General features: G+C 42.9%; 1 protein-coding gene across 1 annotated transcript in view; it reads left to right on the top strand.

Annotated features, from left to right (window-relative positions):
• Positions 1-871: 871 nt before the first annotated feature.
• DPYSL2 (dihydropyrimidinase like 2) overlaps positions 872-26,915 on the top strand; it is a 116,451-nt gene continuing 90,407 nt past the window's right edge. The window contains exon 1 of the mRNA XM_052644485.1: positions 872-1,225. Within this exon, the coding sequence (XP_052500445.1) occupies positions 872-1,225 (354 nt within the window). The remainder of the gene's footprint in view (positions 1,226-26,915) is intronic.

A 26,915-nucleotide genomic window follows, 5' to 3' on the forward strand; every position in this document is an offset into this window, starting at 1 on the left:
AAGTGAGAATCGCGTTTCAATTTCTGCTCCCAGTATTCCACCACGGCCGGTGGTTAGACCGAAGCTCTAGTGTCCCCGCGCCTCTTACGGTCCCCTCTTTTCCGCGCGGCCTGCGCCATCTCTTCTCCAACCCCAGTGCCGCCCCTCCTTCTCTCCCCCGCCCCTCCACCATGGGTGTCCTGGCGCCCGCCAGCGTGTGCCACTTTCCCCACCCATCAGCTCACACCCGGGGCAGGGGGAGGGAGCCCTCCCCACGGTGGGCACTCGTCGTGGGCCCACCTCCGCAATGCGGTGAGGAAGAGGCGCCTGGGCCGGGCAGGTCAGGGAGAGGGGCGCGGGGACCAGGGACTGCGCCCTACGATCTTCGTCCCCGCGTGCCCTGCCGGGTACTCACCGTGGCGCCCAGAGCGGTCAGCGGGCCCTCCGCTGCGCATCCATTAGCCGGTGGTCTGGCAGCTTCACTTCCGGAGCGAGGCCCTCCCTGGCCTCCCTGGCTCCTCGCTCCCCTCCCCGGCGCGCCGCGCCCCGCCTCCGCCCCGCCCGCGCCTCGCTCCTCCCGCAGCTGCCGGGAACTGGCAGCCTCTCCGCTCTCGCTGCCGCAGCGGCCACCCGCCCAGACCCAACTTTGCTGCTCGCGGGAGCTGGCGGGGGGCGTGGGCAGGGAGGGGAGAAAGCGGGGTCAGGGGGAGGGACCGTGAGGGGTGGGTCGCTCGCTCGCCAGCCCTCCTTCCTTTTTGTACACCTTGCGGTAGGCAGAGAGCGGCAGCCGCGGCTGCAGCCGGGGCAGGGGGTTTGTGCCTAGAGACAGGCAGACGTAGGGACTGGCAGACGGACGGACGAACGGCAAGGACCCTCCCCGAGCCCCCACACCATGGCTGAGAGGAAGCAATCCGGGAAGGCGGCAGAGGACGAAGAGGTCCCTGCCTTTTTTAAAAACCTGGGCTCAGGCAGCCCCAAGCCTCGGCAGAAATTCTGTGGCATGTTCTGCCCGGTGGAGGGGTCCTCGGAGAACAAGACCATCGACTTCGACTCGTTGACGGTGGGCCGGGGCTCGGGGCAGGTGGTGGCCCAGCAGCGGGACGTCGCACACTTGGGCCCCGACCCGCAGACGCCCTACTCCCGGCAGGGCCGGCGCGCCGGCGGGGAGCCATCTGTTGAATCGAGCAGGAAGGTGGAGATTCGGCGGGCCTCGGGCAAGGAAGCTCTGCAGAACATCAACGACCAGGTTGGTATGGGTGGTGGTCGGGGGAGCGGTGTTGGAGACCGAGAATAGGGCGTGGGGATCGCCCCTCCCTCGCCCCCTTCCAGCTCGGCGGAGAACCGAGGATCCCAGCGTAACCCACAGTCCTGCCCCGCCTCGAATATCGCTTCTTGCAGGTGCACACACACCCCACCCTGCCCGACCCCTCTCTGTGCTCGGGCTCGGTGATGGGCGGCCGTGCGTCCACAAAGGCTGCCCGCGCCTCCCTGGGCCTGGGAGATGGAGGATGGGGGGTAAAAGATGGGCCTATCCCCTACTGGGGAGGGGGTAGCATGGTTGGAGGGGGAGGGGACGGGCCGGGTTTCCATTCTTCTTCAATCCTCCCGGGTGGCTTCCGATTGCAGCTGTGGCTGGATGCCCCACCCTTTTTGATGCAGCTCCGAGCATGCAGTGGAGGGTTCGCGCGGAGGCCGGCGGGCTCCCCCGGGGTCGGGAAGGGCGGGGGCCTCGACGGCCGCTCCCCGCCGCGCCCTGCGCGCTCTCCCAGCGCCTCTCCTGGGCGCCCTCGGCGCTCGAGTCCCGAGCTCGAGGTCAGGACCATGGCCAGCGCCTCCCCGGACCGCAAGGGAGACTATCTCATCACCCTGACTCCTGTTCGCAGCCAGAGAAGAACCCAGGAGGCAGTGGAGTCACGCGAGGAGACCGCGACTCTCCTAAATAGCCCATGTGGAGAACAGAGTTCCGCTAAGTATCTGAGCAAGGGCGTCTCAGAGCGCTCCCCCCACACCCCGCCACTATTTGGGAGGGCTTTGGGGATGGGGACTAAGTGGATTATAGTCAAAGGGTAAAAGAAAAGAGAAAAGCCCTCACATTTTGAATAGATTGTCATCGATGAATTAGACGCTCCCCACCCCATACTGTGTTAAATGAGGAAACAAAGAAGACCAATTTGGTAAACCGAATTTCAGAAAATGTCATCTCTGGGAAATAAGTACAGTGTGCATTTTGTCTTTGCATACCACATGTGCTTTCCTTTATCAGGGTGACCTTCATACTTGTACAATTTTTTTCTCTCAGCCTTAGTGTCTCAAGTGATAAATTATAGTGTGAAAGGTTTCAGCTCTTGTTTGCTGTTTGTCTCCCATGCCCACTGGTGAAGATGAGAAATCGGTCAACAATCGATTATTTATTAACAACCTATTGTGTGTGGGTAGGGTGGAGATTAGCTGTAAAAAGTTCAAGGTGAGTTCTTCTTAAAGATCTTCTAGAGTCGTTGGGAGAGCTCCAGACAAATACGCTGAGTGATAAGCATTTATCTGGCACTCAGGTTGTAGGCTGACAGTGAACTCATCAGAGACCAACTAAGGGTTGATGGCAGTTGTCTGAACATGTTCCTGTTTCCTGATATGGCATAGAGTTTTGCAGCTTTTGACTTATACAGGACAAGTTCTAGGAGAGAGAAACCTCTCGCTGTCACTTTTTAATGACAATTAGTTACTTAACTGATTCTTCCTTGCCCAGCTCGGTTCTCTGATTTATGATTTTATGGCGGGGGATCCTTGCCACCCCTATATCACTATGGGTCAGTCGGAAGAACTTAACCCAAGAACTTCTGTTATTCCAGGGGATCAGACAATCGAAGTACATGTTTCTAATAATGCGACTTACACCGAAAGCTGAGGAATGTGAAATACACTGAGTGAGGACTAGACCTTGATTATATGGCATCATGGTTGTGTAATGACCTCATCTTCAACTAGCTGTGATGGAGATTCTTGTGTCCTAAAGGGAGCAGAAAAAATGCCTTGAGATAAGGAAGAGATCATTTAAAAAATGGCAGATCAGAGGGCAAAGGTTGAAAGTGGCCATCTTGATAAATATGGCAGTGAATTAAAACTCAAGTTTGAAAGGCAAAGTTTCGCTGGGTTGAATAACACATCTCTTTTCCTGCCCATTTAGAAACTTGGGTGTTTGATGAACACTCTCTGAATTTCATAGAAATTCTAAATTGTAAACCTAGGGCACATGGAGGGGGAGATTTGAAGAGGAAATTCTTAACCAATACCCCAGGCAGTTTTAGCCTCTGCAAACCACATTTGCTGTAGGTATTCAGTTACTAGTAACAGGGTGATTCTGGCTTGATCTTTTAGCAGCCTTCCTTGAATTTTCATTTTCGATGTTGCCGTATCACATAACGGCCGTTCCTGTGGGAATTTTTTCATTCATGACTAAGAGCATTTACCAGGATCAGTGTTTGACTATTTCTTATCTATACAAGAGAGAAAAAGGGATTGGGACACACACACACACACACACATGCACACACACACACACATATATAGCAGTAATGCTTATTTCCAAAAGTATGGTTGGACCCATCACTTTGATGGAATTGAGTAGCCATTACTCAGTTTTCAGATAATGAGCAGGGTAACTGCCAGCATCCCAGGGCATTCTTATCTCATGCCCTGGAACAGAGGGAGGTAACAGAGAACTAAAATGAGTGGATCCTGGGGCTCCTCTGAACCTGTATCCTCCTCTGAACCTGTATTTTTACATATCCTTATTGTATGATCCAAAGTGACTTTGTCCACTTTTTGCTTTAGCGGGTTCTGCTGTTTTTCTAGTAAGGCTTTGGGAAAGGAGGGTACAGGCTTCCTTAGCCCAGATGCCATGTGGTTTGTGGGAGGTGAGGGGAGGCTGAGTGTTTGCAATTGCGTTTGCAGGCATGAGCAGGTTGGCAGCAGAAAGCAATGGGTGTGGCTTGGTTTGGGTTGGTAGATTGTGGTAAAAGGAAAATGCTGGTGTAATGAATGTGAGTGAGGAAGGCTATCTCATTACTGTCTTTTTCCTTTGTGTCCTTGGGGACGTTCACCTTGGGCTGCAGTGAGATTAAATAGATCACCACCCATGAAGGACTCTGAGCCTCTTAAACAGAGCATAATTCTCCCTGCCGGTGCCCAGGGTTTCCCCAGCCTCCTCCTTTCCTCTTAGGAATCCCTTTCTTTCCACTCAGACACAGTTTAGCCAGAACCAACTGTTCAGCCAGGGCTTTCAGGGTCTTTTCCCAGTAGCAAACAACCTACATAGGTTAGAGTACTAGAGTGTTAGACAGTGATTCTCCACTTCCGTGGGAAGGTGCCAGTGAGTGGACTAAACAATAGCGTGCTGAACAACAAAATCCCCAAGTCTGTATAATGATTTCTGATATTCCCTTCCATTCTGTGTCCCCATCCCTTCTCCCCATGTTAATTATCTTCCCAGCCCTGAGTGCCCAGTAATTCTCCTGCCTTCAACACCATCCCTTGATGGTGCTTTTTCTAGATCTTTCTCCAAAAGCAACGAGTTCCAAAACCACTCTCTCCTTCTTTGCCCCTCTCCTTCTCCCATTCAAAATCTCTTCCTTGTATTAATCTTAGCTGGAAAGAAATCCCAAGGATTGAAGGCATCCATCTCTTATGTAACCGATACACAAGTTGTCCCCAGAGATATTTGTTTGATAATAGATTAGCCTGTTCAACAGAATAGATGTCTAGTTAGTGGGTTGTGTGGTAGAGATTTGGCTGGGAGCCTAGAAAAAGGGCATTAATTTGATATTTTAGAAGCCACATCATTTCAAAAGGGGAGACACAAAAACGGACATTCGTGTGTTCAGGGTGCCAAAAACCCTAAGATCCATCTGGGTTTGAAGGAGGTGGGGTACTTGGGGAGATGAAGGAAATCATTATGATCTATAATTATCGGTTACTCTTGATTTCCCAAAGTGAAAGTGAAAGTGAAAGTGAAGTCACTCAGTCGTGTCCGACTCTTTGCGACCCCATGGACTGTAGCCTACCAGGCTCCTCCGTCCATGGGATTTTCCAGGCAAGAGTACTGGAGTGGGTTGCCATTTCCTTCTCCAGGGGATCTTCCCCACCCAGGGATTGAAACCAGGTCACCTGCATTGTAGACAGACGCTTTACTGTCTGAGCCATGATCATATAATTAGTTAAAATTTAAAAAGTCATTGTGGTATAATACAAATAACATACCATTAACTTTCTCAACCATTTTAAAGGGTACAGTTAAGTCATGTTAAATATATTCATACTGTCATGCAATCATCCAGAATTTTTTCATCTTGCAAAGCTGAAACTCTATGCCCATTAAACTTTGAATTCCCCATTCCCCTGACAACCACCCTCCTACTGTCTGTCTCCAGGAATTTGACTCCTCTAGGTACTTCATGTAAGTGGATTCATATAGTTTTTGTCCTTTTGTGACTGGCTGATTTCACTTAGCATCCTGCCCTCAAGTTTCATCCATGTGGTAACCTGCGATGAGATTTCTTTCTTTTTTAAGGCTGAATGATATTCCTAGAGTTAGTTCAATTTTCACAAGTTATTGATGATTGAAAAATTTGTTACTCAATGAGTGGGTCTACACTGAATTCGTTGTGAGAGGAAGTAGGAATAATAGTTGGGATGAAGTAGACTCACCCAGCCTGGGGCCCAAGGCCTGAGCAGATGGAAATTCCTACCAACTAAACAGCCTCTTCCATCTTCCTTGCCCTGTAGCTTGAAGGTGGGGAGGACGATTGCTGTTCTTGAACCTCCAGTGACAATGTCTGGCCACAACCTCTTGAATGTTGCATGGTTCACCAACTTGGGGACCATGGAAATCAGGCAGGGCAGAGGCATTTCCTATCCTTCGTAAAGACAAGGTCTTATGGGTTCTTTGGTGACACTCTCTGCTTCTTTAGGAATGAAAGGAGAGTCAGGTGATGGACTCACATGTGTACTACCACTGAATGTCCAAGCTTGAAAGAGACCTAAGGATTGTCTGATCATCTCATTTTAGAGGTGGAGAATTGGATGCCCAGAAAGACAACTCTTCACCCTGTGGAACTCATGTGACAGTCCCACAATGGGGGTGAAGACCTCTTACTGCCCAGTCCCGCTGCAGTCCTACACCAGTGAAACCTTGTTATTTATGGCTTCCCTGATGGTCAGAGGGTAAAGAATATGCCTGCAATGCAGGATCAAACTTGGGTTTGGTCCCTGGCTTGGAAAGATACCCTGGAGAAGGGAATGGCAAAAACCTTTGTTACTTATATAGCACTAAGTAACTTTAGAATGTATTTGTGGGAAGAGGTGAACTTCACGTCCTATGAATCTGTCAACTTGATTGCTCCCTAGAATGTACATTTACAGTCTAGATCCTGTATTTTTTTAAAATTTTAATTAATTTTTTTATTTTTATTTTTTGGCTGTGCTGCATGGCTTGTAGGATCTTATTCCCTGACTAGGGATTGAACCCGTGCTCCCTGACTTTCACTATGTGATTAAAGAACATCTTAATCATTATGGTATATTGAGTTGTTTTCTATATTAATTATTATTTTCTCATTTTATCTCCAAAGAATTAACTATTGAACTGCTGCAAAAGTAGTTCTGAGTAGTTCTGTTTTTTTGGTTTCTGTACTCTGTACAAATGTACTCTGAAGCCATTTACGAAAAAGACCATTGATCTGTTTTTATGAATGTGTCCTACACTGATGATATTCTTAAACACAAGACATGGCTTCAGATATCACTGGACAGAGGCCAACTCTGACCGTATGAATGACATGCTTTTCTAAGTTTGGAGCAATGTGATGACAATGTGATTTTCCCACTTGATGTAAATCAGGAACTACAAACAAATAATGGGGGAGTCAATAGAAGCCTTGGCAGGTGTGTTGATGGGCACTTGGGTTGGTTGCATCCTGTGGCCAAGCCTGGTAGCAGAGGCCAAGAACTACACACAGATAGTGCCTTGAAGGGAAAGCACCTGGTCTTGAAGATGGCTTGAGGTTTGCATTTGAGACATACAAACAGCTTGCCTGGGCTCTGATTTTGATGACAGACCCAGGTAAGTGCTCTTGCAAGTAGAAAGCTTGTGAAGACAAAGAGAAGACTATAAGCTTGGCTTCCTAACCCCTAGCCCAGAACTCTTTCCATTGGAGAACTGCCTCAAAATCAGAGCCCAGATAGCATTTCCTATATTATTTTTCTGTTTTTATACTCCTACCAAAAGTGAATGAGAAACATTGTTTATCAGCATCCCTGACATCACTGGGCATTATAGCTCCTATAGATATTTCCAAAATTTATAGATGACAAGCGGTATACTGCTTTTTACAGATTTTCCTACTAATATAGTCATATTTTAAATGCTGATTTGTAAAAAATTATATATTAAAATTGATACATTTTAAAATTGCTTATTACACATTATTTCCTAGTTTGCATCTAGTTTTTTTTTATTGCCTTTATTTTTTGACATCCAAATTTAACTTTTACATAGTTAAGTCAGTTCATCTCTTTTAACATGTGTTTTGCCTTTCCTGATTGCTTTTAACTTGGATGTCTTTTAAAATCATTTTGGGTTTTGTGTTTATTTATATTTAAATCTGGCCATTAATTTTTGTCTATAACTTGAAGTAGGGTATAACCTAATTTTCCAAATAGTTAGTCAGTTGTCCAAAAGGCATTTTTTAATGATATTTCTCCACTTATTTTTTATATACTCAACTTTTCGTATATCTATGCATGTTTTTTGCCTTCTTGCTCTGTTTCATTGATTTGTGTTTCTAATTTCATAAGATTCAAAACCACTTTAGTTACTATAACTTTAAAAAAATTGAGGTATAGTTCATTTACAATGTTATATTAGTTTCAGGTGTACAACATAGTGATTCAAAATTTTTATAGTTATTATAAAATACTGACTTCATTCCCTGTGTTATACTGCAACATTTTAATATCTTTACTTTTCTTCATTTTTTCCATGAAAGATAGTTTCAGAAACCCGATATGATTTTACCAGAATTATGGTAAATTTAAATATTAAATTATAATTTGTAATGAATATAAATAAATCATATTTATTTTTAAGATAGTAAGCCTGTCTACCTCAGCTCGCAGCATGTATTGCCATTTTTCAGATATTTCGTTCTATTCATCTGAAATTTTTTCTTACATTTATTCCCGGTTGTTTGTTGCTATTGTGAGTGGGAAATTTCCCCACTATATGTTGTGATTTGCTCTCTGGTGACTCTTGAGTTCATAACACATAGAGCATTGATTCATTTGGCTGCACCGGGCCTTAGCTGTGGCACGCAGGGTCTTCACTGCAGCACGGGGGCTTCTCCAGTTGTGTCATATGGGCTCCAGAGGGAGGGCTCAGTAGTTGTGGTGCTTGGACTTAGTTGCCCTGTGGCATGTGGGATCTTCCTGGACCATGGATCGAACCCACATCCCCTGCATTGGAAGGCAGATTCTTAACCACTGGACTACCAGGGAAGTCCTGAGTTTTATGTTAATTCATAATAGATTGCTTTATTGAACTCACTCTGGGTTCTGATAGTTTTCAATTGATTCTCTTGGGACTGTTTAATTATTTAATATTGCTTTTATGTCTTTTTTTCCCCAATGCTTTTATTTATTATTTCTCTTCCTGGTCTGATTACGTTGCTTGAACAAGAGGTATGTTGGGTAGAGGTGGTTTTGTTAGGGTTTCCTGTGTGGTTTCTGACTTTAATGAGAGGTTGAATGAGTTGGGTTTATTACTTGTTGCAGTTAGAAAAACCACATACCATAGGGAGCTGTAGGGTGTCTGTAGGAGGTGAAAGATTTGGGCTGTGGTGGGGTGGTTTTGGGGAGAGCGCAAGGAAGTAAGCATTCCCTTCGGACTGGTGCTGTCATAAAGTGATGACAGTTCTTTGACTAGGTATCTCAATACCCCTTATCTGTATAAGGGCAGATTAGACTGAGGACTCTGAAGAAAGCTGAGTGCCGGAGAACTGATGCTTTTGAATTGTGGTGTTGGAGAAGACTCTTGAGAGTCCCTTGGACTACAAGGAGATCCAACCAGACCATTCTAAAGGAAATTAGTCCTGGGTGTTGATTGGAAAGGACTGATGGTAAAGCTGAAACTCCAGTACTTTGGTCACCTCATGCGAAGAGTTGACTCACTGGAAAAGACTCTGATGCTGGGAGGGATTTGGGGCAGGAGGAGAAGGGGATGACAGAGGGTGAGATGTCTGGATGGCATCACTGACTCAATGGACATGAGTTTGAGTGAACTCCGGGAGTTGGTGATGGACAGGGAGGCCTGGCGTGCCGGACACGACTGAGCAACTGAAATGAACTGAACTGAACTGAACTGAAAGCTGTGGTTGGTAAAGGAGCAGCAGGCACTCATATTACTTAGAACGGGGGGATTTTGTTTGGTATTTTGTGACTTGGACAACGTTCTTATTTATTTATTTAAACATTTTGTTGGAATACAGTTGGTTTTCCGTGTTGTGTCGGTTTCAGGTGTAGAGCAAAGTGTAGAGCACATATCCGGTCTTTTTTAGGTTCTTGTCCTATATGCACCATTACAGAGTATTGAGAAGTGTTCCCTGTGCTATGCAGTAGGTCCTTACTAGTGATCTACTTTACATATAGTAGTGTGTATACATCAATCCTAATCTCCCAATTTATCCCTCCCCTCCCCTTTCCTCCCTGGTAGCCAGTTTGTTTTCCACGTCTGTGACTGTATTTTTCTTTTGTAAGTTCATTTGTATCATTGTGTTTTAGACTCCACACGTACGAGGCATGATGGTATTTATCTCTCTGTCTGACTTACTTCACTAACTATGATAATCTCTAGGTCCATCTATGTTGTTGCAAATGACATTTCATTCTTTTTATTTCTTTCTTTATTTTTTAATGGAAGGATAATTGCTTTACAGAACTTTGTGGTTTTCCATCATCAAGAATTAGCCATAGGTATTTCATTCTTTTTTTATGGCTAATATTCCATTGTATGTAACTACCATATCTTCTTTACCTGTTGATGGACATTTAGGTTGCTTCCATGTCTGGCTATTGTAAATAGTGCTGCAATGAACATCATGATGCATGTATCTTTTCAAATTATGTTTTTTCCCAGATATATGCCCAGGAGTCGGATTGCTGGGTCATATGGTAACTCTATTTTTAGTTTTCTAAGGAACCTTCCTATTGCTCTCTGGGCTTCTCTGATAAAGAAGTAAAGAATCCACCTGCAATGCAGGAGACCCCGGTTTGATTCCTGGGTCAGGAAGATCCGCTGGAGAAGGGGATAGGCTACCCACTCCAGTATTCTGGCCTGGAGAAGTCTGTGGACTGTATAGTTCATGGGGTTACAAAGAGTCGGACACTACTGAGCAACCTGTACTTCACTTCACTTCATACTGCTCTTCATAGTGGCTGTCCCAATTTACATTCCCACCAACAGTGTAGGAGGGTTCCCTTTTCTCCACACTCTCTCCAGCATTGATTATTTATTTGTAGACTTTTTGATGATGGCTATCCTGACCAGTGTGAGGTGATACTTCATTGTGGTATTGATTTGCATTTCTCTGATAACTAATGATGAAGAAAACAGTAGCAAAGATCAATGAAACTAAAAGCTGGTTCTTTGAGATGAACAAAATAGATAAACTTTTAGCCAGACTCATCAAGAAAAAAAAGGGAGAGTGCTCAAATCAGTAAAATTAGAAATGAAAAAGAAGTTACAGTGGACACCATAGAAATACAGAGGATCATAAGAAACTACTACAAACAACTATGTGCCAATAAAACAGACAGCATAGAAGACATATTCATATTTTGTTCCCTGTGATTTTCTGGAGGAGTCTTGTCTTTGTTTTCGATCCACCATGGTCACTGAGTGGCTTTCTCTGATACTGATGCTCTGTGAAATTTACATTTGACAAGAGAATGCCCAGGCCTTGCTGTGAGTGCCAGGCCAGCTCTTGGCAACCATTTTCTGTTTCTCAACATCCTGTTAAAATCAGGACTTGGTGTGATAGAGTCTATTTTGTAGTGTTTTATGTCTGTTTCTATTTTAGAGATATCTTTCTGTCCTCCACTGAAGATGCCAAATCATTTCTTGAACTCCTCCTTTCTCCCCACCAGGAAGTGGGATCTCTTATTCTTTGTCCCATAGTAATTTTTCATAAGCTCGATATTTTTCCTTTATATTTACCTTCAGTTTAGGTGAAGTCCCTTCAGAATCCATGTTTTTACTGGAGGAGGGTGTGAACAGTCTTTGGCCTCATTCCCTGACTACATATACTAGTGGAATCTTCTTTATTAGGCTTAGAGTTTGTGGATTGATTCAAACACCAAATCCTTGTCCAACTCCCATTTCTGGTGCCAAAGTTGCAGATTTTGGCTTTCACTGTGTAGTTAAATTTCAAAAACAAATTTGGGGAACAACTTAAGGGTTGCCAAATTTTTATGTTGCCAAAATAAGGATGCTAAAATAAACAAACAAGCAAACAAAAGTAATCCTCCAAATAACCCCAACATGACTCTGTAGTATCATCTCACAAAATGAAGATTGTTTTAGCACCAAAATTATTAAAAGGAAAAAAAAACTCTAGAATTTAAACGTGCATAAATTGAGTTTTATGAAAAATTTAATGTATTATGCTTGTTTTTCTCATTTTGACCTAGATTTGTGAACACCTTGCCCCCCAGGCACCCTGGTATTGGCCACGAGGCCAGCATTGGTTGAGGTGGCATATCTCTTAAAATTTTTTTATTTTATATATTATTTTTATATTTATATTAGTATTTATATGCTGTATTAGTTTTCAGTGTACAGTGAGGTGATTCAGATATACCTATATGTATATATACAGATATACATATACATGTATCCATTGTTTTGCAAACACTTTTCCTATTTAGGTTATTACAGTTTATTGAGCAGAGTTCCCTGTGCTATACAATAGGTCCTTGTTGGTTATCTATCTTAAATACAGTGATGTGTACATGTCCACCCCAAAACTCCCTAACTATCCTCCCTGACACCCTTCCCCTTGGAGAGGTGGCATAGCTCTTACCTCTGCTTGTCTGGCCTTTCCCACACAGCCTCTTTCCAGAAGTGTTTATCTCCATTGGATAAAGAGACATGACCTCTCCCAGGCCAGCATGGGCAATTGTTTTAAAATGCACCTGGGATTTGTTTCAATCAAGTATGGAAAGACACACAAGTGTGGAAGTTACTGTCATGAAGCAAAGACATGTGAGGTTTTATACTCACAGATTCCTAGAAGGTGGAGACAGAACATGAATGCAAGGTTACATGGGGAGGCACGAGAGCAAGTCAGGATGCAGTGAGAGTGAGGGTAGGACGTGGATAGGAGCCATTATTCAGGTTTCTGGGAAGGAATAGGCAAGGCATCATCAACAGGATTGGCTGGTTTGGATAATTATAGTCAGCCCTGACCGGAAAAGGAGATGGCACCCCACCCCAGTACTCTTGCCTGGAAAATCCCATGGACAGAGGAGCCTGGTGGGCTGCCGTCTATGGGATCACACAGAGTCGAACATGACTGAAGCGACTTAGCAGCAGCAGCAGTCAGCCCTGACACATAGGAGCCGTCTCTAGTTGTCTGATATTTGCTTAAGGGATGGTGGAGTGGCCCTGAGTTTAAGAGCTTCAACAAGGAGGCAGATGGGGGACTTCTCTGCAGTCTAGTGGTTAAGACGGCATGCTTCCTTCCAATGCAGGGGATGCAGGTTCGATCCCTGGTCAGGGAACTAAGATCCTGTATGACATAAAGCTATAGCAAAAAATGTCAAAAAATAAAAAGAAGGCAGATAGGATTATGGCTTCTGGATTGACTGGCTTGCATATGAAAGTTATACTCCCAGGAGAGTCTAGAAATCTAGAAACTGGCTCGCCCTGGGAGGACAGTCTCTCCAGGGTCCACAAGGCCCCAGATGTCCAAGGACCAGCAATACAGAGCCTAAAAAAAGCATGATAGACATAACAATACTAGCTGGTAATAGTAGACCTAAGATTATTACAAGATTCTGGCCCTACGTGTCAGTTCAGTTCAGCTGCTCAGTCATGTCCAGCTCTTTGTGACCCCATGGACTGCAGTACGCCAGGCTTCCCTGTCCGTCACCAACTCCCGGAGCTTGCTTAAACTCATTTCCATCGAGTCAGTGATGCAATCTAACCACCTTATCCTCTCTTGTCCCCTTCTCCTCCTTACGTGTCTGTTGATCTTAAATGTACAGAATTATGAGGTGCTTTTGTATTTGTAAGGGCATCCCTGATAGCTCAGATGGTAAAGAATCTGCCTACAATGCAGGAAACCCAGGTTCAATCCTTAGGTTGGGAAGATCCCCTGGAGAAGGGATGGCTACCCATGCCAGTGTTCTTGCCCAGAAAATTGTACGGACAGAGGAGCCTGGTGGGCTACAGTCAATAGGGTCGCAAAGAGTTGGACACATTTGAGTCGACTTAGCTCTCTCACTTGGAACTATCTAATAGTACACCAAAAGCAGTATATCTTTATAATGTTATTGAAATAATCCCTAACTGATTTGTGGCATGTCCGGTCATATCCTAATTAGGCGTGGCCTCTGAAATGATCATGCAGGATTCAGCAGTTAAGTCCTCCAAGGTGTTATCCCAGCTTGGAGCCAGATAAAGCAATGCAGAGGTGTGCTACAAACTTCTAGGGCCTGATAGGACTCTGGATTGCTCTTAGAACCCTTAAATATTTGATATTATCACCAGCTGTTTTTTTTTTTTCTTTTATTTTGGCCATTTAGTTAGGTAAGAAGATGCATTGATGTTAGGTGTGTTTTGCGCTCAATTACTGAGGTTTTCTTCAATATCAATGGAGAATGTATTATATGCAAAAGGTTGGGAGAGTTTTCCCTGTTATGGAAAGCTTTTTGGTTATACCAGATGGTGGCTTTGAGCAAATCACCTATTCTTTTAGACCTGAACTTTGAAATAGTGACCTCCTGGAGTTATTGGGATGACTGAATGGAGTGTTGTATGTAAAATGCTTGGCCTGTGTAGGGGCTCACCAATCTTAGCTGTTATTGTAAAATGAGTAAGAGATGGACATGCCTGTAAATTTTTGTTGTTCAGTCACTCAGTAGTGTCCAACTCTTTGCAACCCCATGGACCACAGCATGCCAAGTTTCCCTGTCACTTCACCATCTCCCAGAGTTTACTCAAACTCATGTCCATTGAGTTGGTGATGCCATCCAGTCATCTCATCCTCTGTCATCCCCTTCTCCTGCCTTCAATCTTTCCCAGCATCAGAGTCTTTTCCAGTGAGTCAGCTCTTTGCATCAAGTGGCCAAAATATTGGAGCTTCAGCTTCAGCATCAGTCCTTCCAATGAATATTCAGAGTTGATTTCCTTTAGGGTTGATTGGTTTGATCTCCTTGCTGTCCAAGAGACTCTCAAGAGTCTTCTCCAGCACCGCAGTTCAAAAGCATCAGTTCTTCAGCATTCGGCCTTCTTTATTGTCACATCCATAAATGACTACCGGAAAAACCATAGCTTTGACTATATGAACCTTTGTAGGCAAAGTGATGTCTCTGCTTTTTAATACGCTGTCTAGGTTTGTCATTGCTTTTCTTCCAAGGAGCAAGCATCTTTTAATTTCGTGGCTGAATCACCATCCACAGTAGTTTTGGAGCCCAAGAAAATAAAAAGTCTGTCACTGTCCATTGTTTCCCCATCTAACGGTGTGTGTAAATAGAGCACCATTTGATGAGGTCCACAGCAAAGGTGTGAAATTACTTGGAGCGTCAAAGTGGGAAGAGTTTGTTTTCATTTAATTGATGGCCACAAATTGTAAATGGACATTCACCCCTTTCAAAGACCAATACTCTACATGTTTTCTCCACTGAAACCATACATACTGTTTCCTTCTGCCTTCTCTCAGTGGACGACTCCACTTTCTTCCCTGGGAAGTAGCACGGGGAGCAGATCTTCAGGGAGGAACCCACTTATTTTGTCACCTGTCATCACTGGAACAGTCCTCCCTTCCCTTAAGCTCACAGCAGAAGGAAAGTCCCTAGTCTGCCCATGACCATCTGCTCACATACTCCCTGAATACCATCACCTCTGGAAACTGTCCACCCCCATGGTCATCTTCTGGATCATTTCCATCAGCATAAACAGCCTTTAACACCTCCATTATAAAACAACAGAAGTAAACCCCACAAAGTCCTCTCTTGACCCCACAGTCCTCTCCGGATCCTGAGACTTTTCTACTCCTTTGTTAGCAAAATTTTCTAAAGTCTAATCTATATTTGCTGTTTCCACTTGTCCCATTCACTGTTTTTTTAAAAACGAACTTTCTGTACAACACAAAGGAATGCATTTGTAAACACAGAAATAAGGCTAAAACCCACTTTGACCATTCTCCCCATCCTGGTCCCCTCCCCTGACCAGAGATAATCAAGGTTTATCGATTCCTTTGTATCCTTCCAGCCCCTTCCCTGCATATTTACCTGCGCATATATCCTTGGAGAAAATGCATAGTATTATTTGTATGCATGTGTGTGTTTGTTTTACATAAGTGATATCACTATATTGGCAACCTGTTCCTTTTCTCTCTGTGTGTTTCAGAGGTCTATGTTAGTGTATGTGAATTATGTTAATTCTTTTATTTTAAACATTTAAAAATTTTAAATATTATTTATTTATTTGGCTGTACTGTCTATAGTTTTTTTTTAATTGCAGCATTCAAGATCTTTAGTTGTGGTACGTGAAATTTAGTTTCCTGACCAGAAATTGAACCTGGGCCCCTTGCATTGGAAGCACAGAGTCTTAGCCACTGGCCCACCAGGGAAGGCCCTTGTTAGTTCCTTTAAACTCACATTCTTTTAACTGCTGATACTACCAATAATTACTAATATTTATTGTGTGCTGACCATGACCTATTCTCTATTTCTGATTGTTTTACTGAGGTTACCTGTTTAGGACTTTTAATGGCCCCTGGGGAGTAGGTATTATTGTCTTCATTTCAACAAGGAAACTGAAGCAGAAAAAGACAGAGGTCTTTGCCTAAGGTTAGATGCTCAGGAAGTGATGACATCAGGATATAAAATCAGGCATTTGGCTCCAGTCTGTGCTCCTAATTATGACATTGTTCTTTAGTATGAATACTGTTGGGTTTTTGTTGTTTAGTCACTAAGTTATGTCTGAAGCTTTGTGACTCCGTGGATTGTAACCTGCCGTGCTCATCTGTCTGTGGGATTTTCCAGGCAAGAATATGGAGTGGGTTGCCATTTCCTCCTCCAGGGGATCTTCCTGACCCAGGGACCAGACGGGAGTCTCCTGCTTGGCAGGTGGATTCTTTACCACTGAGCCACCTGGAAAGCATAGTATGAATGTACCATGTCATATTTTAGCCATGTTTCTTGTTGTTTCCAGTTTTTCTTGACAATAAACTATGCTTGGGTGGCATCCTGTACAGGCCTGCTTGTTTGTGGGGCCCTATGCGTTTCGGTGTGGTACACACTTAATAGTGAAACTTCTGAGGCCCAAGGTAAGCACATCTGACATTATTATAGATACTGTCAAATCACCCTTGAAAAGGACTGTCCTTTTCACACTCCCATCAGCCCTATGGGAGCAATCTTGTTTCCCCGTGATCTCACCAACACTTGATATGAAGTCATAAAACATTGTGGGACTTCCCTGGTGGTGGTCCAGTGGTTAAGACTCCATGCTTCCAATGCAAGGGACACGGGTTTGATCCCTGGTCAGGGAACTAAGATCCCACATGCCCTGCAATGTGGCCAAGAAAAAAACAATTTCAGTCACATAGGTCAAAAATCATATTAGCTCATAATTTCCACTTGACTTTGTCTGAGTGCTAGCAGATGGAGCATATTTTCAAAAAGTTTCTAGTCATCTGTAATATTTCTTTTGCAAACTGCTTGTTTATAATCTTACTTTTCTGTGGGAATGTGTGTCTTATTCTTTTTGGTTTCTAAGAGTTGTTTATGTTTTTGAGATACCACAACTCACTCTTCAACCGACTCCAATATGACTTCTATATCTACTGAAACTCGTAAGATGATAGCATTTTCCATGGAGTGAATTCAATGGGGCCGTTTCCTGTCATTTTACTCTGTAGCCCAGTGATTTATTACGGTGCCCATTCTAGTGGGTTTGAAGACAGTTTAGGGCTCCTCGTAATTCAGTCGGTAGAGAATCTGCCTGCAGTGCAGATGACCCGGGTTCAATCCCTGGGTCGGGCGGATCCCCTGGAGAAGGAAACGGCAACCCACCCCATTATCCTTGCCTGGAAAATCCCATGGATAGAGGAGCCTGGTGGGCTGCAGTCCATGGGGTTGCAAAGGGTCAGGGAAGACTGAGCGACTAACACACAAGTTGGTAAAGCACAAATGTGACCACTAGATGGCAGTAGCACACAATCAGCTCTTTGGGGCGGAGTTTATACAGGTTCCCTGCCGGCTCAGATGGTAAAGCGGCTGCCTACAATGCGGGAGACCCAGGTTCAAACCCCAGGTTGGGAAGATCTCCTGGAGAAGGAAATGGCAACCCACTCCAGTATCCTTGCTTGGAAAATCCCATGGACGGAGGAGCCTGTAGGCTACAGTCCACGGGGTCGCAAAGAGTTGGACACGACTGAGCGACTTCACTTTTTATACAGGTTGGACTTCCCTGCCATCTCATGGACTGTAGCCCACCAGGCTGCTCTGTGCGTGGGATTTTCCAGGCAAGAATACTGGAGTGGGTTGCCATTTCCCCCTCAGGGGATCTTCCCCACCCAGAAATTGAACCCACATCTCTTGCATTCTGAATTGGCAGGCGGGTTCTTTACCGCTGAGTCACCTGGGAGACCTTAAAGAATCTGCCTGCAATGAAGATTCACTTCACTTCACTTTGACAAGTTGCTAGAGAGTGGGTCTCTCCCAGCAGGAACCCTAGCCAGGACAGAGGTGTGGGCTGCCACCGAAAAGGGAAAGAGGGCAAGGGGCCTCAATGGCGAGAAGGGCGTCCTACAGGGTGGGAGTGGGAACTTACGACTCTAGATGATGTTATTCAGCAGTACACTTGTGTGTTTGGGTCAAAGGCAGCTATCCTTTAATGCCTTTTATACAGGATGAGATGGTTAGGTAGCATCATCAACTCAATGGGTATGAGTTTGAGCAAACTCTGGGAGATAGTGGAGGACAGGGGAGCCTGGTGTGATCCAGTCCATGGGGTCGAAAAGAGTGGGATATGACCTAGCAAATGCACAACAACGATAGACACAAGAATTTTTAAATCTATGGCTAGCAGATGTTGGGTGCAGTTTTTCAGGATGTGCAAAGCAGGCAGGCTTTATTTATTTATTTTATTTTTTAATGAAACCTCTCTTTAATGTTGAAAACATTCCTTTATAGCCTTGTACATTGTTTTAAATTAGGCTTAAATTTATAATTCTATGTTTTAACTGGCAGCAGACAGGGGAAAAAAAAAACCCCTAATGTAAACCAAGTGCTATCTTGTCAAAATGAGTTGTTTTTGTCTTGTAGTGACTTTTAAAAATATTAGATATTATCAGGAAAAATTTAAAAGTTATGTGTAAAATATTTATCTTTTTTTTTTGTCTGCACAATTACTTTAAATTAGAGTTAGTAAAAACAACTGCTTAAAAGCCATCTCTTTCTCAGGCTCCTGATCTTTCTCACTCTTCCTTCAAAATGCAACACACTGTTGTTTGTCAGTCAAATAATGATAAGAAATTACTCAGGCAATCCATTTAAGTCACCAGCAGGCAAGTGACAGCTGAATTTTTTTTCTCTGTCTCCCCAAAATTTGCTAGCACTTTCATGTTTTGATTGAAAGGAAACCTCAAGCCCGTACCTACTCTATGGAAGCATCCAAATTGAGTATTTATTTCTCTCAGATAATAGTGTAAACATCCTTGTATAAATAATGGCTATTATTTGATACTGAAAAGCTATCATTTTATTTGTCCCCATTCTAAACCAAGAGGAAAGTTTTTAACTTTATTGCTTTTGTTTTCAGACCGCTTGTGAGCCTGGCTGTTTTCAGTTTTCTTGATTTAAGTGTTGTCCTTCATTTCAATAACATAAACATATACAGCCCTAAGAAAAACAAGTAGTTTTCCCCTCCCCCATTCATATTAAAGACATGTCAACCTAAGTAAGAAACAAAAAGAGTACTGTTTAAAGTGCATTATCGTATACAAATGGAAAAAATACTGTATATATTTAACATGCAGTGATATGACATCTAGATTTTTAGAACAAACTCCAAACCAAATCTAGTAATAGTAAATCCTAAGTAAAACCATCCCTAGTGCTTATGCATTTAAGTACCAGGTCTCTACAAACTGTCATTTGTAAAGACAGACTCTCATTCAGTCGGTCAGCTTCTGAAATTTTCCAACCAAATCCTCCTGAACACTTCATATTTTAAGTAGACTTTATATTTTATAGTGGTTTTAGATTCATAGCAAAGTTGAGAAGAAAGTACAGAGTATCCACGTACCTCCTTCAGCTACACAGGCAAAACCACTACTGATAGCTCACCACAATGGAACATTTGTAAAAACCCGTGAACCTTCATTGACGTATCATTATCACTTAAAGTCCATAGTTTGCGCTAAAGTTCACTCTTGCTGAAATTTTATGGAGTTTGACAAATGTACAAACAGTGTACCACTGTTTGGTACATAATCATTTCACTACCCTAAAATTCTTCTCTACTCTGCCTATTCATTCTTCCCCTCAACCCCTGGAGACCTCTGATCTTTTTACTGTATCCATAGTTTTCCCTTTCCCAGAATGACATATAGCAGGAATCATACAGTACGTAGTCTTTCATAGTAACATGCATCTAAGTTCCCTGCATGTCCTTTCATGACTCCCTAACAGTTCTTTTCAGTGCTGAATAATAATACTCCAATGTGTGGATGTTCTCCAGCTGAATATTGCTCCCTTGTCTAGATGTGCTAGTCCCTTCTACTACTAGAGGACATCTTAGACACTTCCAGCTTTTGGCCATTATGAATAAAAACAACATAGACAGTTTACTTTTTAAGAACCTCCGAAATATGTCAGCCCTTATCATGGATATCGCTGCATGTGAGTAGTAGGTAAGTCACTGTAAGTTTTAGTCTCTCAGCCATGTCCGACTCTTTGTGATCCCGTGGACTGCAGCCCGTCAGGTTCCTCTGTCCATGGAATTCTCCAGGCAAGAATACTGAAGTGGGTTGCCATTTCCTTCTCCAGCAGGCAGGCTTTAAATGGCTAAAAATGCTTACTGGGGCTATATTTAAAGCAATCGGATGTGTGAAAATTTGAGTTTGGTGTGGGCGGGCTTTGAGCCAAAAGTCCCAGTGTACTGTGAAGACGTAAATAACATAAGGGCCAAGATATAGGAGCCACCTTGAGCCCATTTACTTAATACTGTCTTCTTTGACGCACTCCTCTGGTTTCTGTGATGTTGCGTGCCTCTCGTTTTCCTCCTAATCACTAGCCTCCTTCTCAATCCTCTTCGCTGACTCGTACTCTAGTGTTAAGTGTCGGTTGCTCAACATGTCTGACTCTGCGACACTATGGGCTGTAGCCCCCCAGGCTTCTCTGTCAGTGGAATTCTCCAGGCTAGAATACTGGAGTGGGTAGCCATTCCTTTTTCCAGGGTATCTTCCCAACCCAGAGATCACACTTGGGTCTCCTGCATTGCAGGCAGATTCTTTACCATCTGAGCCACCAGGGAAGCCTGGACCCACACTATATTTGTCCTCTAAATCAGTGCTCCTCAAACTTTTTGCCCTCAGGATGCCCTTACATTCTTAAAAATGTATTGATGATCCCAAGGAGCCTTTCTTTTTGTAGGTTATAGCTTTCTATATTTACCATATGAGAAATTAAAGCTTGGAATTTTAAAATATTGATTAATTCATTTAAAAATAGCAATAATAGACTCATTGCCAGCTAGCATAAATAACATGCTTTGCATGAAACAGGTGACTCAAAGAACCGTCTGATATTTCAGTTTCATTTTCTTCATGATCTTTAATTGTGGACAATATGGCTATGTGATTAGAAATTGTCTTCTTATCTTTTTTTAAAGCTAACAATCCATCTGTAATTATAATAAAAGTAATATAAATACATTTTCTTTTATTTTAGAATAAAATGTTTTTTAAAAATTATAACAGTCTGAGATAAAATTTAGAAAATAGTTTAGAAATTTTTAAACATGATTGCAAAACAAGCATCAAAGTATGTTTAGTGTTAGTTATGTTTCTACACAGGCTCAAGAAAAACTTTGAGATTTCAGAATAGCTGTTTGTACTATGACCATGAGACTACAGAGATTACAGCAGGTCTAACTGATGGTGGCTTCAGAGTAGAAGTCCTGAGAAAAGAGTTAATCTCTGAAAACACATATATTTATAATTTAAGCCTAGTATTTTAGAAAATTCTGCATGTGATTATCCAGTTTTCCCCAGCACTGTTTGTTGAAGAAATTATTCTTACCTTATTGAGTATTCTTGCTCCCTTGCAAGTATTAGGTGATCCCATATGAGAGGATTTATTTTCAGGCTTTAGGTTCCTTTCCACTGGTCTGTTTTTAATGCCAGTACCATACTGTTTAGAGGACTAAACTTTGTAATATAGTTTGAACTCAGGACATGTGATGCCTCCAGCTTTGTTCTGTCTCAGGGTTGTCTTACCTTTTTGGGAGGTTGTGTCATTCCATATGTTTTTTTTTTCTATTTATGTGAGTAATTCCATTGGAATTTTCATAGGTATTGTATTGATTCTATAGATGACTTTGTGTTGTATGAACATTTAATTTTTTTTAATTAAAAATTTTTTTTTAGTGTGGACATTTTAGCAATATTAATTCTTCCGTTCCATGAATATGGGTATCATTCCATTTGTGTCTTCTCCAATTTCTTTAATCAAAGTCGTATAGTTATTAGTGTACAAGTTTTTAACCTCCTTGGTTAAATTTATTCCTAAGTATTTTATTATTTTTTGACACTATTATGAATGTGACTATTTATTTGTTTTTCAGATAACTTTTTGTTGGTGTATAGAAATACAAATAATTTTTGTATGTTGATTTTGTGTCCTGCAACTTTACTGAATTCCTTCATAAGTTATCATAATTTTTTGGTGGAGTCTTTAGGATTTCCCATATATAAAGTTGTATCATCTACAAACTGAGACAAATTTCTCTTTTCCTTTCCAGTTTAGATGCTTTTTTTTCTTGCCTAATTGCTATGTATAGGTCTTTCAGTGCTGGGAGGTATTGCATATGATGTCAGTTGTGACTTTGTCATGAAAGGCTTTTATTATGTTCTGTATGTGTCGGTTAGGTCTATTTGGTCCAGGGTGTAGTTCCAATGCAACATTTTCTTGCTGATTTTGAGTGGGTAACCTATCCATTGTTGAAAGTGAGGTATTGAAGTTTCCTACTATTACTGTACTGTTGTCTATTTTCCCCTTCAGATTTGTTAGTATTTGCTTAGTGTATTTAGGTGCTCCAATGTTGGCTGGATATATGAACAATTATACCACTTTGATGAATTGATCCATTATTCATTCTATAGTGACTTAGCAGGAGGGTGAAGAATTTATTAAGGGTGCAATAATTCTGTTTGCAAAGTGTCTAAAAGAGTTTAAGGATCAACAGCCATAGGAATAGGATAAATTGTAGACAAGAATGGCAGCATGGTAGATAAAGCACTGGTTTTGGAGCCATCTAGAGCTGGAGATGAGTCAGTTATTTAATTCTAGGCCTCAGTGTAGCAAATCTACTGGCTCTGGAGCTAATAAGAAAAACAGAGACAAATTCCTATTACATAGCAGAGCTGATTAATTGTAAGGGTTGTAGAGATACAATGACTGGTATTAGCAGGTGCTTAAGCAATGGCCATATTACGTTAATTAATATTTAAAAAGTTACGATAGGGAAGGAAGGGAAGGAAATTTCAGAAGATTGCAGGGTAGTCAGTAGTGTCAAAGGCAGAATAAACTGAAGTGATGGTGGTTTAGTCGCTAAGTCCTGTTTGACTCTGCAACCCCATGGACTGTACCCCGCCCCGCTCCTCTGTCCATGAGATTTTTCAGGTAAGAATACTGGAGTGAATTGCCATTTCCTACTCCAGAGGATCTTCCTGACCCAGGGATCAAACCCAGGTCTCCTACATTGCAGGCAGATTCTTTACCAACTGAGCTAGCAGGGAAGCCCTAGTGAAAGTGAAAGTGAAGTCACTCAGTCGTGTCCGACTCTTTGCAACTCCATGGACTGTAGCCCACCAGGCTCCTCCATCCATGGGATTTTCCAGGCAATAGTACTGGAGTAGGTTGCCATTTCCTTCTTCAGGGGATCTTCCCGACCCAGGGATCGAACCTGGGTCTCTCGCATTGTAGACAGACGCTTTAAGTACAATGAAGCCTGAAAGGGAGGGGCCACTAGTGTCTATTAGGTTCTGGGATCTTTGTGGGAGCAGTCTTGGTGGAGGGCAGGTAGCACCGGCTGTGTGCTATGAGGTTGGTGATATTGGGAAGTGGTGGGGGTAGGTGGGGGAATCACAGTTTGGTGCCCCTGGGAAAGACAGGAAGTTTGCTAGGGGGACAGGCACAAGGAGGGCTCATTGCATGTTTGTAAGTTCGCTGGCTTTTCTGTAAGATGGGCAACCCCGATCTTAGTGAGAGGAAGGCACCAGGAGGCTGACAGGACTGATAGAGACTGGGAGTGTTTCCCTGATAAGGAGGAGGGGGTTGGCTTCCAGAACAAAGGTGAATATGGTTGCCTGGGAGATGATCAGGGCTTTTCCTTGCAGCACGGAAGAGACTGGTGTGACTTGTTTGAACCCAGGGATGGAGTTGAAGGGGAAGAGAGGCACTTAATGGAGTTTGTCTCTGGTGGGTTCAAGTTTTAGGTAAAAGAAAAGGGGAGGTTATCTTCCAAGGGCAAGAGGTCAAAGTGGACTTCAGGAGAGGAGCGAGCTTTGGTAAAAGGTGGTTTTTAAATTGAGATGTAATTCACATACCATAAAAATTTACCCCTTTAAAATATACAATTCAGTGGCTTACGTTTATTCACAAATTGTACAACTATCACAAAGTCTACTTTCAAAACATTTTTAGGGCTTTCCAGGTGGCTCAGTGGTAAAGAATCCACTTGCCAATGCAGGAGACTTGGGTTTGATCCCTGCTGTGGGAAGACCCCATATGTTGTGGAGCAACTAAGCCCATGTGCCACAACTACTGAGCCTGTGCTCTAGAGCCTGGGGACTCCAACTACTGAAGCCCGTGTGGGCCTAGAGCCTGTGCTCCACAAGAGAACCCACCACAATGAGAGGCCCGTGCATTGCAACTGGAGAGTAGCTACCCCTCATTGCAACTAGGGGAAAAGCCTGCACAGCAATGAAGACCTAGCACTGCCAAAAGTTACAAAAATAAACAAAAACGTAAAATAAATAAGTAAATACATTTTCTATCATTCTCCCCAGAGAAACCCATTAAGTAGTTATTCTCTATTTCTTCCACCTCCAGCCCCTGGGAACCATAAATCTGCTTTTTATTTTTATGGATTTGCCTACTCTGGACCTTTTATATAAAGGAAATCATACAATGTATGGCCCTTGGTGATTGGCTTCCTTCCCTTAGATTTATGGACTGCGTGCATGTTTGTGTCCCCTCAAAATTCATGTGTTGAATTCCTAGCCCCTTTTGGGTTGGTCGGAGAAGGCAATGGCACCCCACTCCAGCACTCTTGCCTGGAAAATCCCATGGACGGAGGAGCCTGGTGGGCCGCAGTCCATGGGGTTGCGAAGAGTTGGTCACGACTGAGCGACTTCACTTTCACTTTTCACTTTCATGCATTGGAGAAGGAAATGGCAACCCACTCCAGTGTTCTTGCCTGGAGAATCCCAGGGACAGGGGAGCCTGGTGGGCTGCCGTCTATGGGGTCGCACAGAGTCAGACACGACTGAAGCGACTTAGCAGCAGCAGCAGCAGCATTGGGTTGGTATTAGGAGGTGGAGAGTTTGAGAAGTGATGAGGTCATGAGAGCAGGGGTTCCTTGGTGGCTCAGATGGTAAAGAATCTGCCTGCAATGCAGGAGACCCTGGTTGGATTCCTGGGTGGGGAAGATCCCCTGGAGAAGGAAATGACAATCCCCTCCAATATTCTTGCCTGGGAAATCCCATGGACAGTGGAGCCTGGTGGACTACAGTCTGTGGAGTTGCAAAGAGTTGGACACGACTGAGCGACTAACACTAATACACTAGGTCACGAGGGTGGGACTCCCATGATAGAATTAGTGCCCTTCTAAAAAGACAAAGAGGCCTCCTCCTCTCTCTCTCTGTCTCTCTCTGTCATGTGAGGATACAATGAGTAGATGGCTCTCTATAAACCAGGAAGGGAACTCTCACCAAAACCCAACCATGCTGACATCCTGATCTTGGACTTCTGGCCTCCCGAACTATGAGAAATGAATATTGCTTAAGCCACTCAGTCTGTGGCATTTTGGTACCGCAGCCTGAACTTGCATAATGTTTCCAAAGTTCATCCAGGTGTAATATGTATTAGTTACTTCATTCCTTTTATTTTTTCTTTGGCTGAATGACAGTTCATTGTATGGATATACTACTTTTTTATCAGTTGACAGGCATTTGGATTGTTTTAATTTTTTGGCTATTATGAAAAATACTGCTATGAATATTCATGTGCAAGTTTTTATATGGACATATCATATGTTTTCAGTTCTCTTAAATATATGTCTAGGAGTTGAATTGCTAGTTCATATGGTAGCTCTATGTTTAACTTTTTAAGGCCCTGCCAAACTGTTTTCCACGGCAGCTGTCCCACTTTACAATCCCATCAGCAGTATATGAGGGATTCCAATTTTTACCCGTCTTCAATAGCACACTTGTTTTAATGGTTTCTTTTTTTTTTTTTGGCTGTGCATGAGCTTGGCTAGTTGCCTCAGGGCATGTGAGATCTTAGTTCCCCTACCAGGGATCAAACTCACATCCCCTGCATTGAAAGATGGATTCTTAAAGGAACACCAGGGAAGTTCCCCTTCCTCCACCTTTTTTTTTTTTTTTTTTTTAGTACTTTAAATTATAGCTAGCCTACTGGATGTGGTTTTGATTTGCATTTCCCTAACAGCTAATGATGGGAGATAGTGATGGACAGAGAAGCCTGGCATGCTGCAGTTCATGGGGTCACAAAGAGTCGGACATGACTTAGCAAGTGAAAAACAGCAGCAGCAATGACTAGTGATGTTGAGCATTTTTCTGTATGCTTATTGGTCATTTGTATATCTTCTTGGAGAAGATCTATTGGAGAAAGATCTATTTAAGTCCTTTGTCCATTTTTAAACCAGATTGTTTTTTTGTTGTTGAGTTTAGGAGTTCTTTATATATTCTGGATAGTAAACACTTATCACTTCCAGGATTTGCAAATATTTTCTCTTATTCTGTGAAGTGTCTTTTCACTTTCTGGATAGTGCCCTTTGATGCATAAACATTTCAAATTTTGACGAAGTCCAATTTATCTATCTTTCTTTCGTTGCTTGAGTTTTTGCTATCATATTCAAGAAACCAGTGTCCTAATCTGAGGGCATAAAGGTATACCCCTATGTTTTCTTCTTAGAGTTTTATAGTTTTATCTCTTGTATTTAGGTCTTTGATTCATTTCGAGTTCATTTTTGTATATATAAAGTACATGTGGACCTTAGAGTGATCCATTTAAGTATAACTGTGTTCAGCACAATTTGCTGGTCCCACTTACTTCTCACCAGAAAGGGAAAAAAACACCATTAATTATATGATGAGTGTTCATGGGGCCTCCAGTTCTAAAGAGGAATT

Source organism: Budorcas taxicolor, chromosome 8 (genome assembly GCF_023091745.1).
Source record: "Budorcas taxicolor isolate Tak-1 chromosome 8, Takin1.1, whole genome shotgun sequence".
In the NCBI taxonomy this organism is placed as follows: Eukaryota; Metazoa; Chordata; class Mammalia; order Artiodactyla; family Bovidae; genus Budorcas; species Budorcas taxicolor.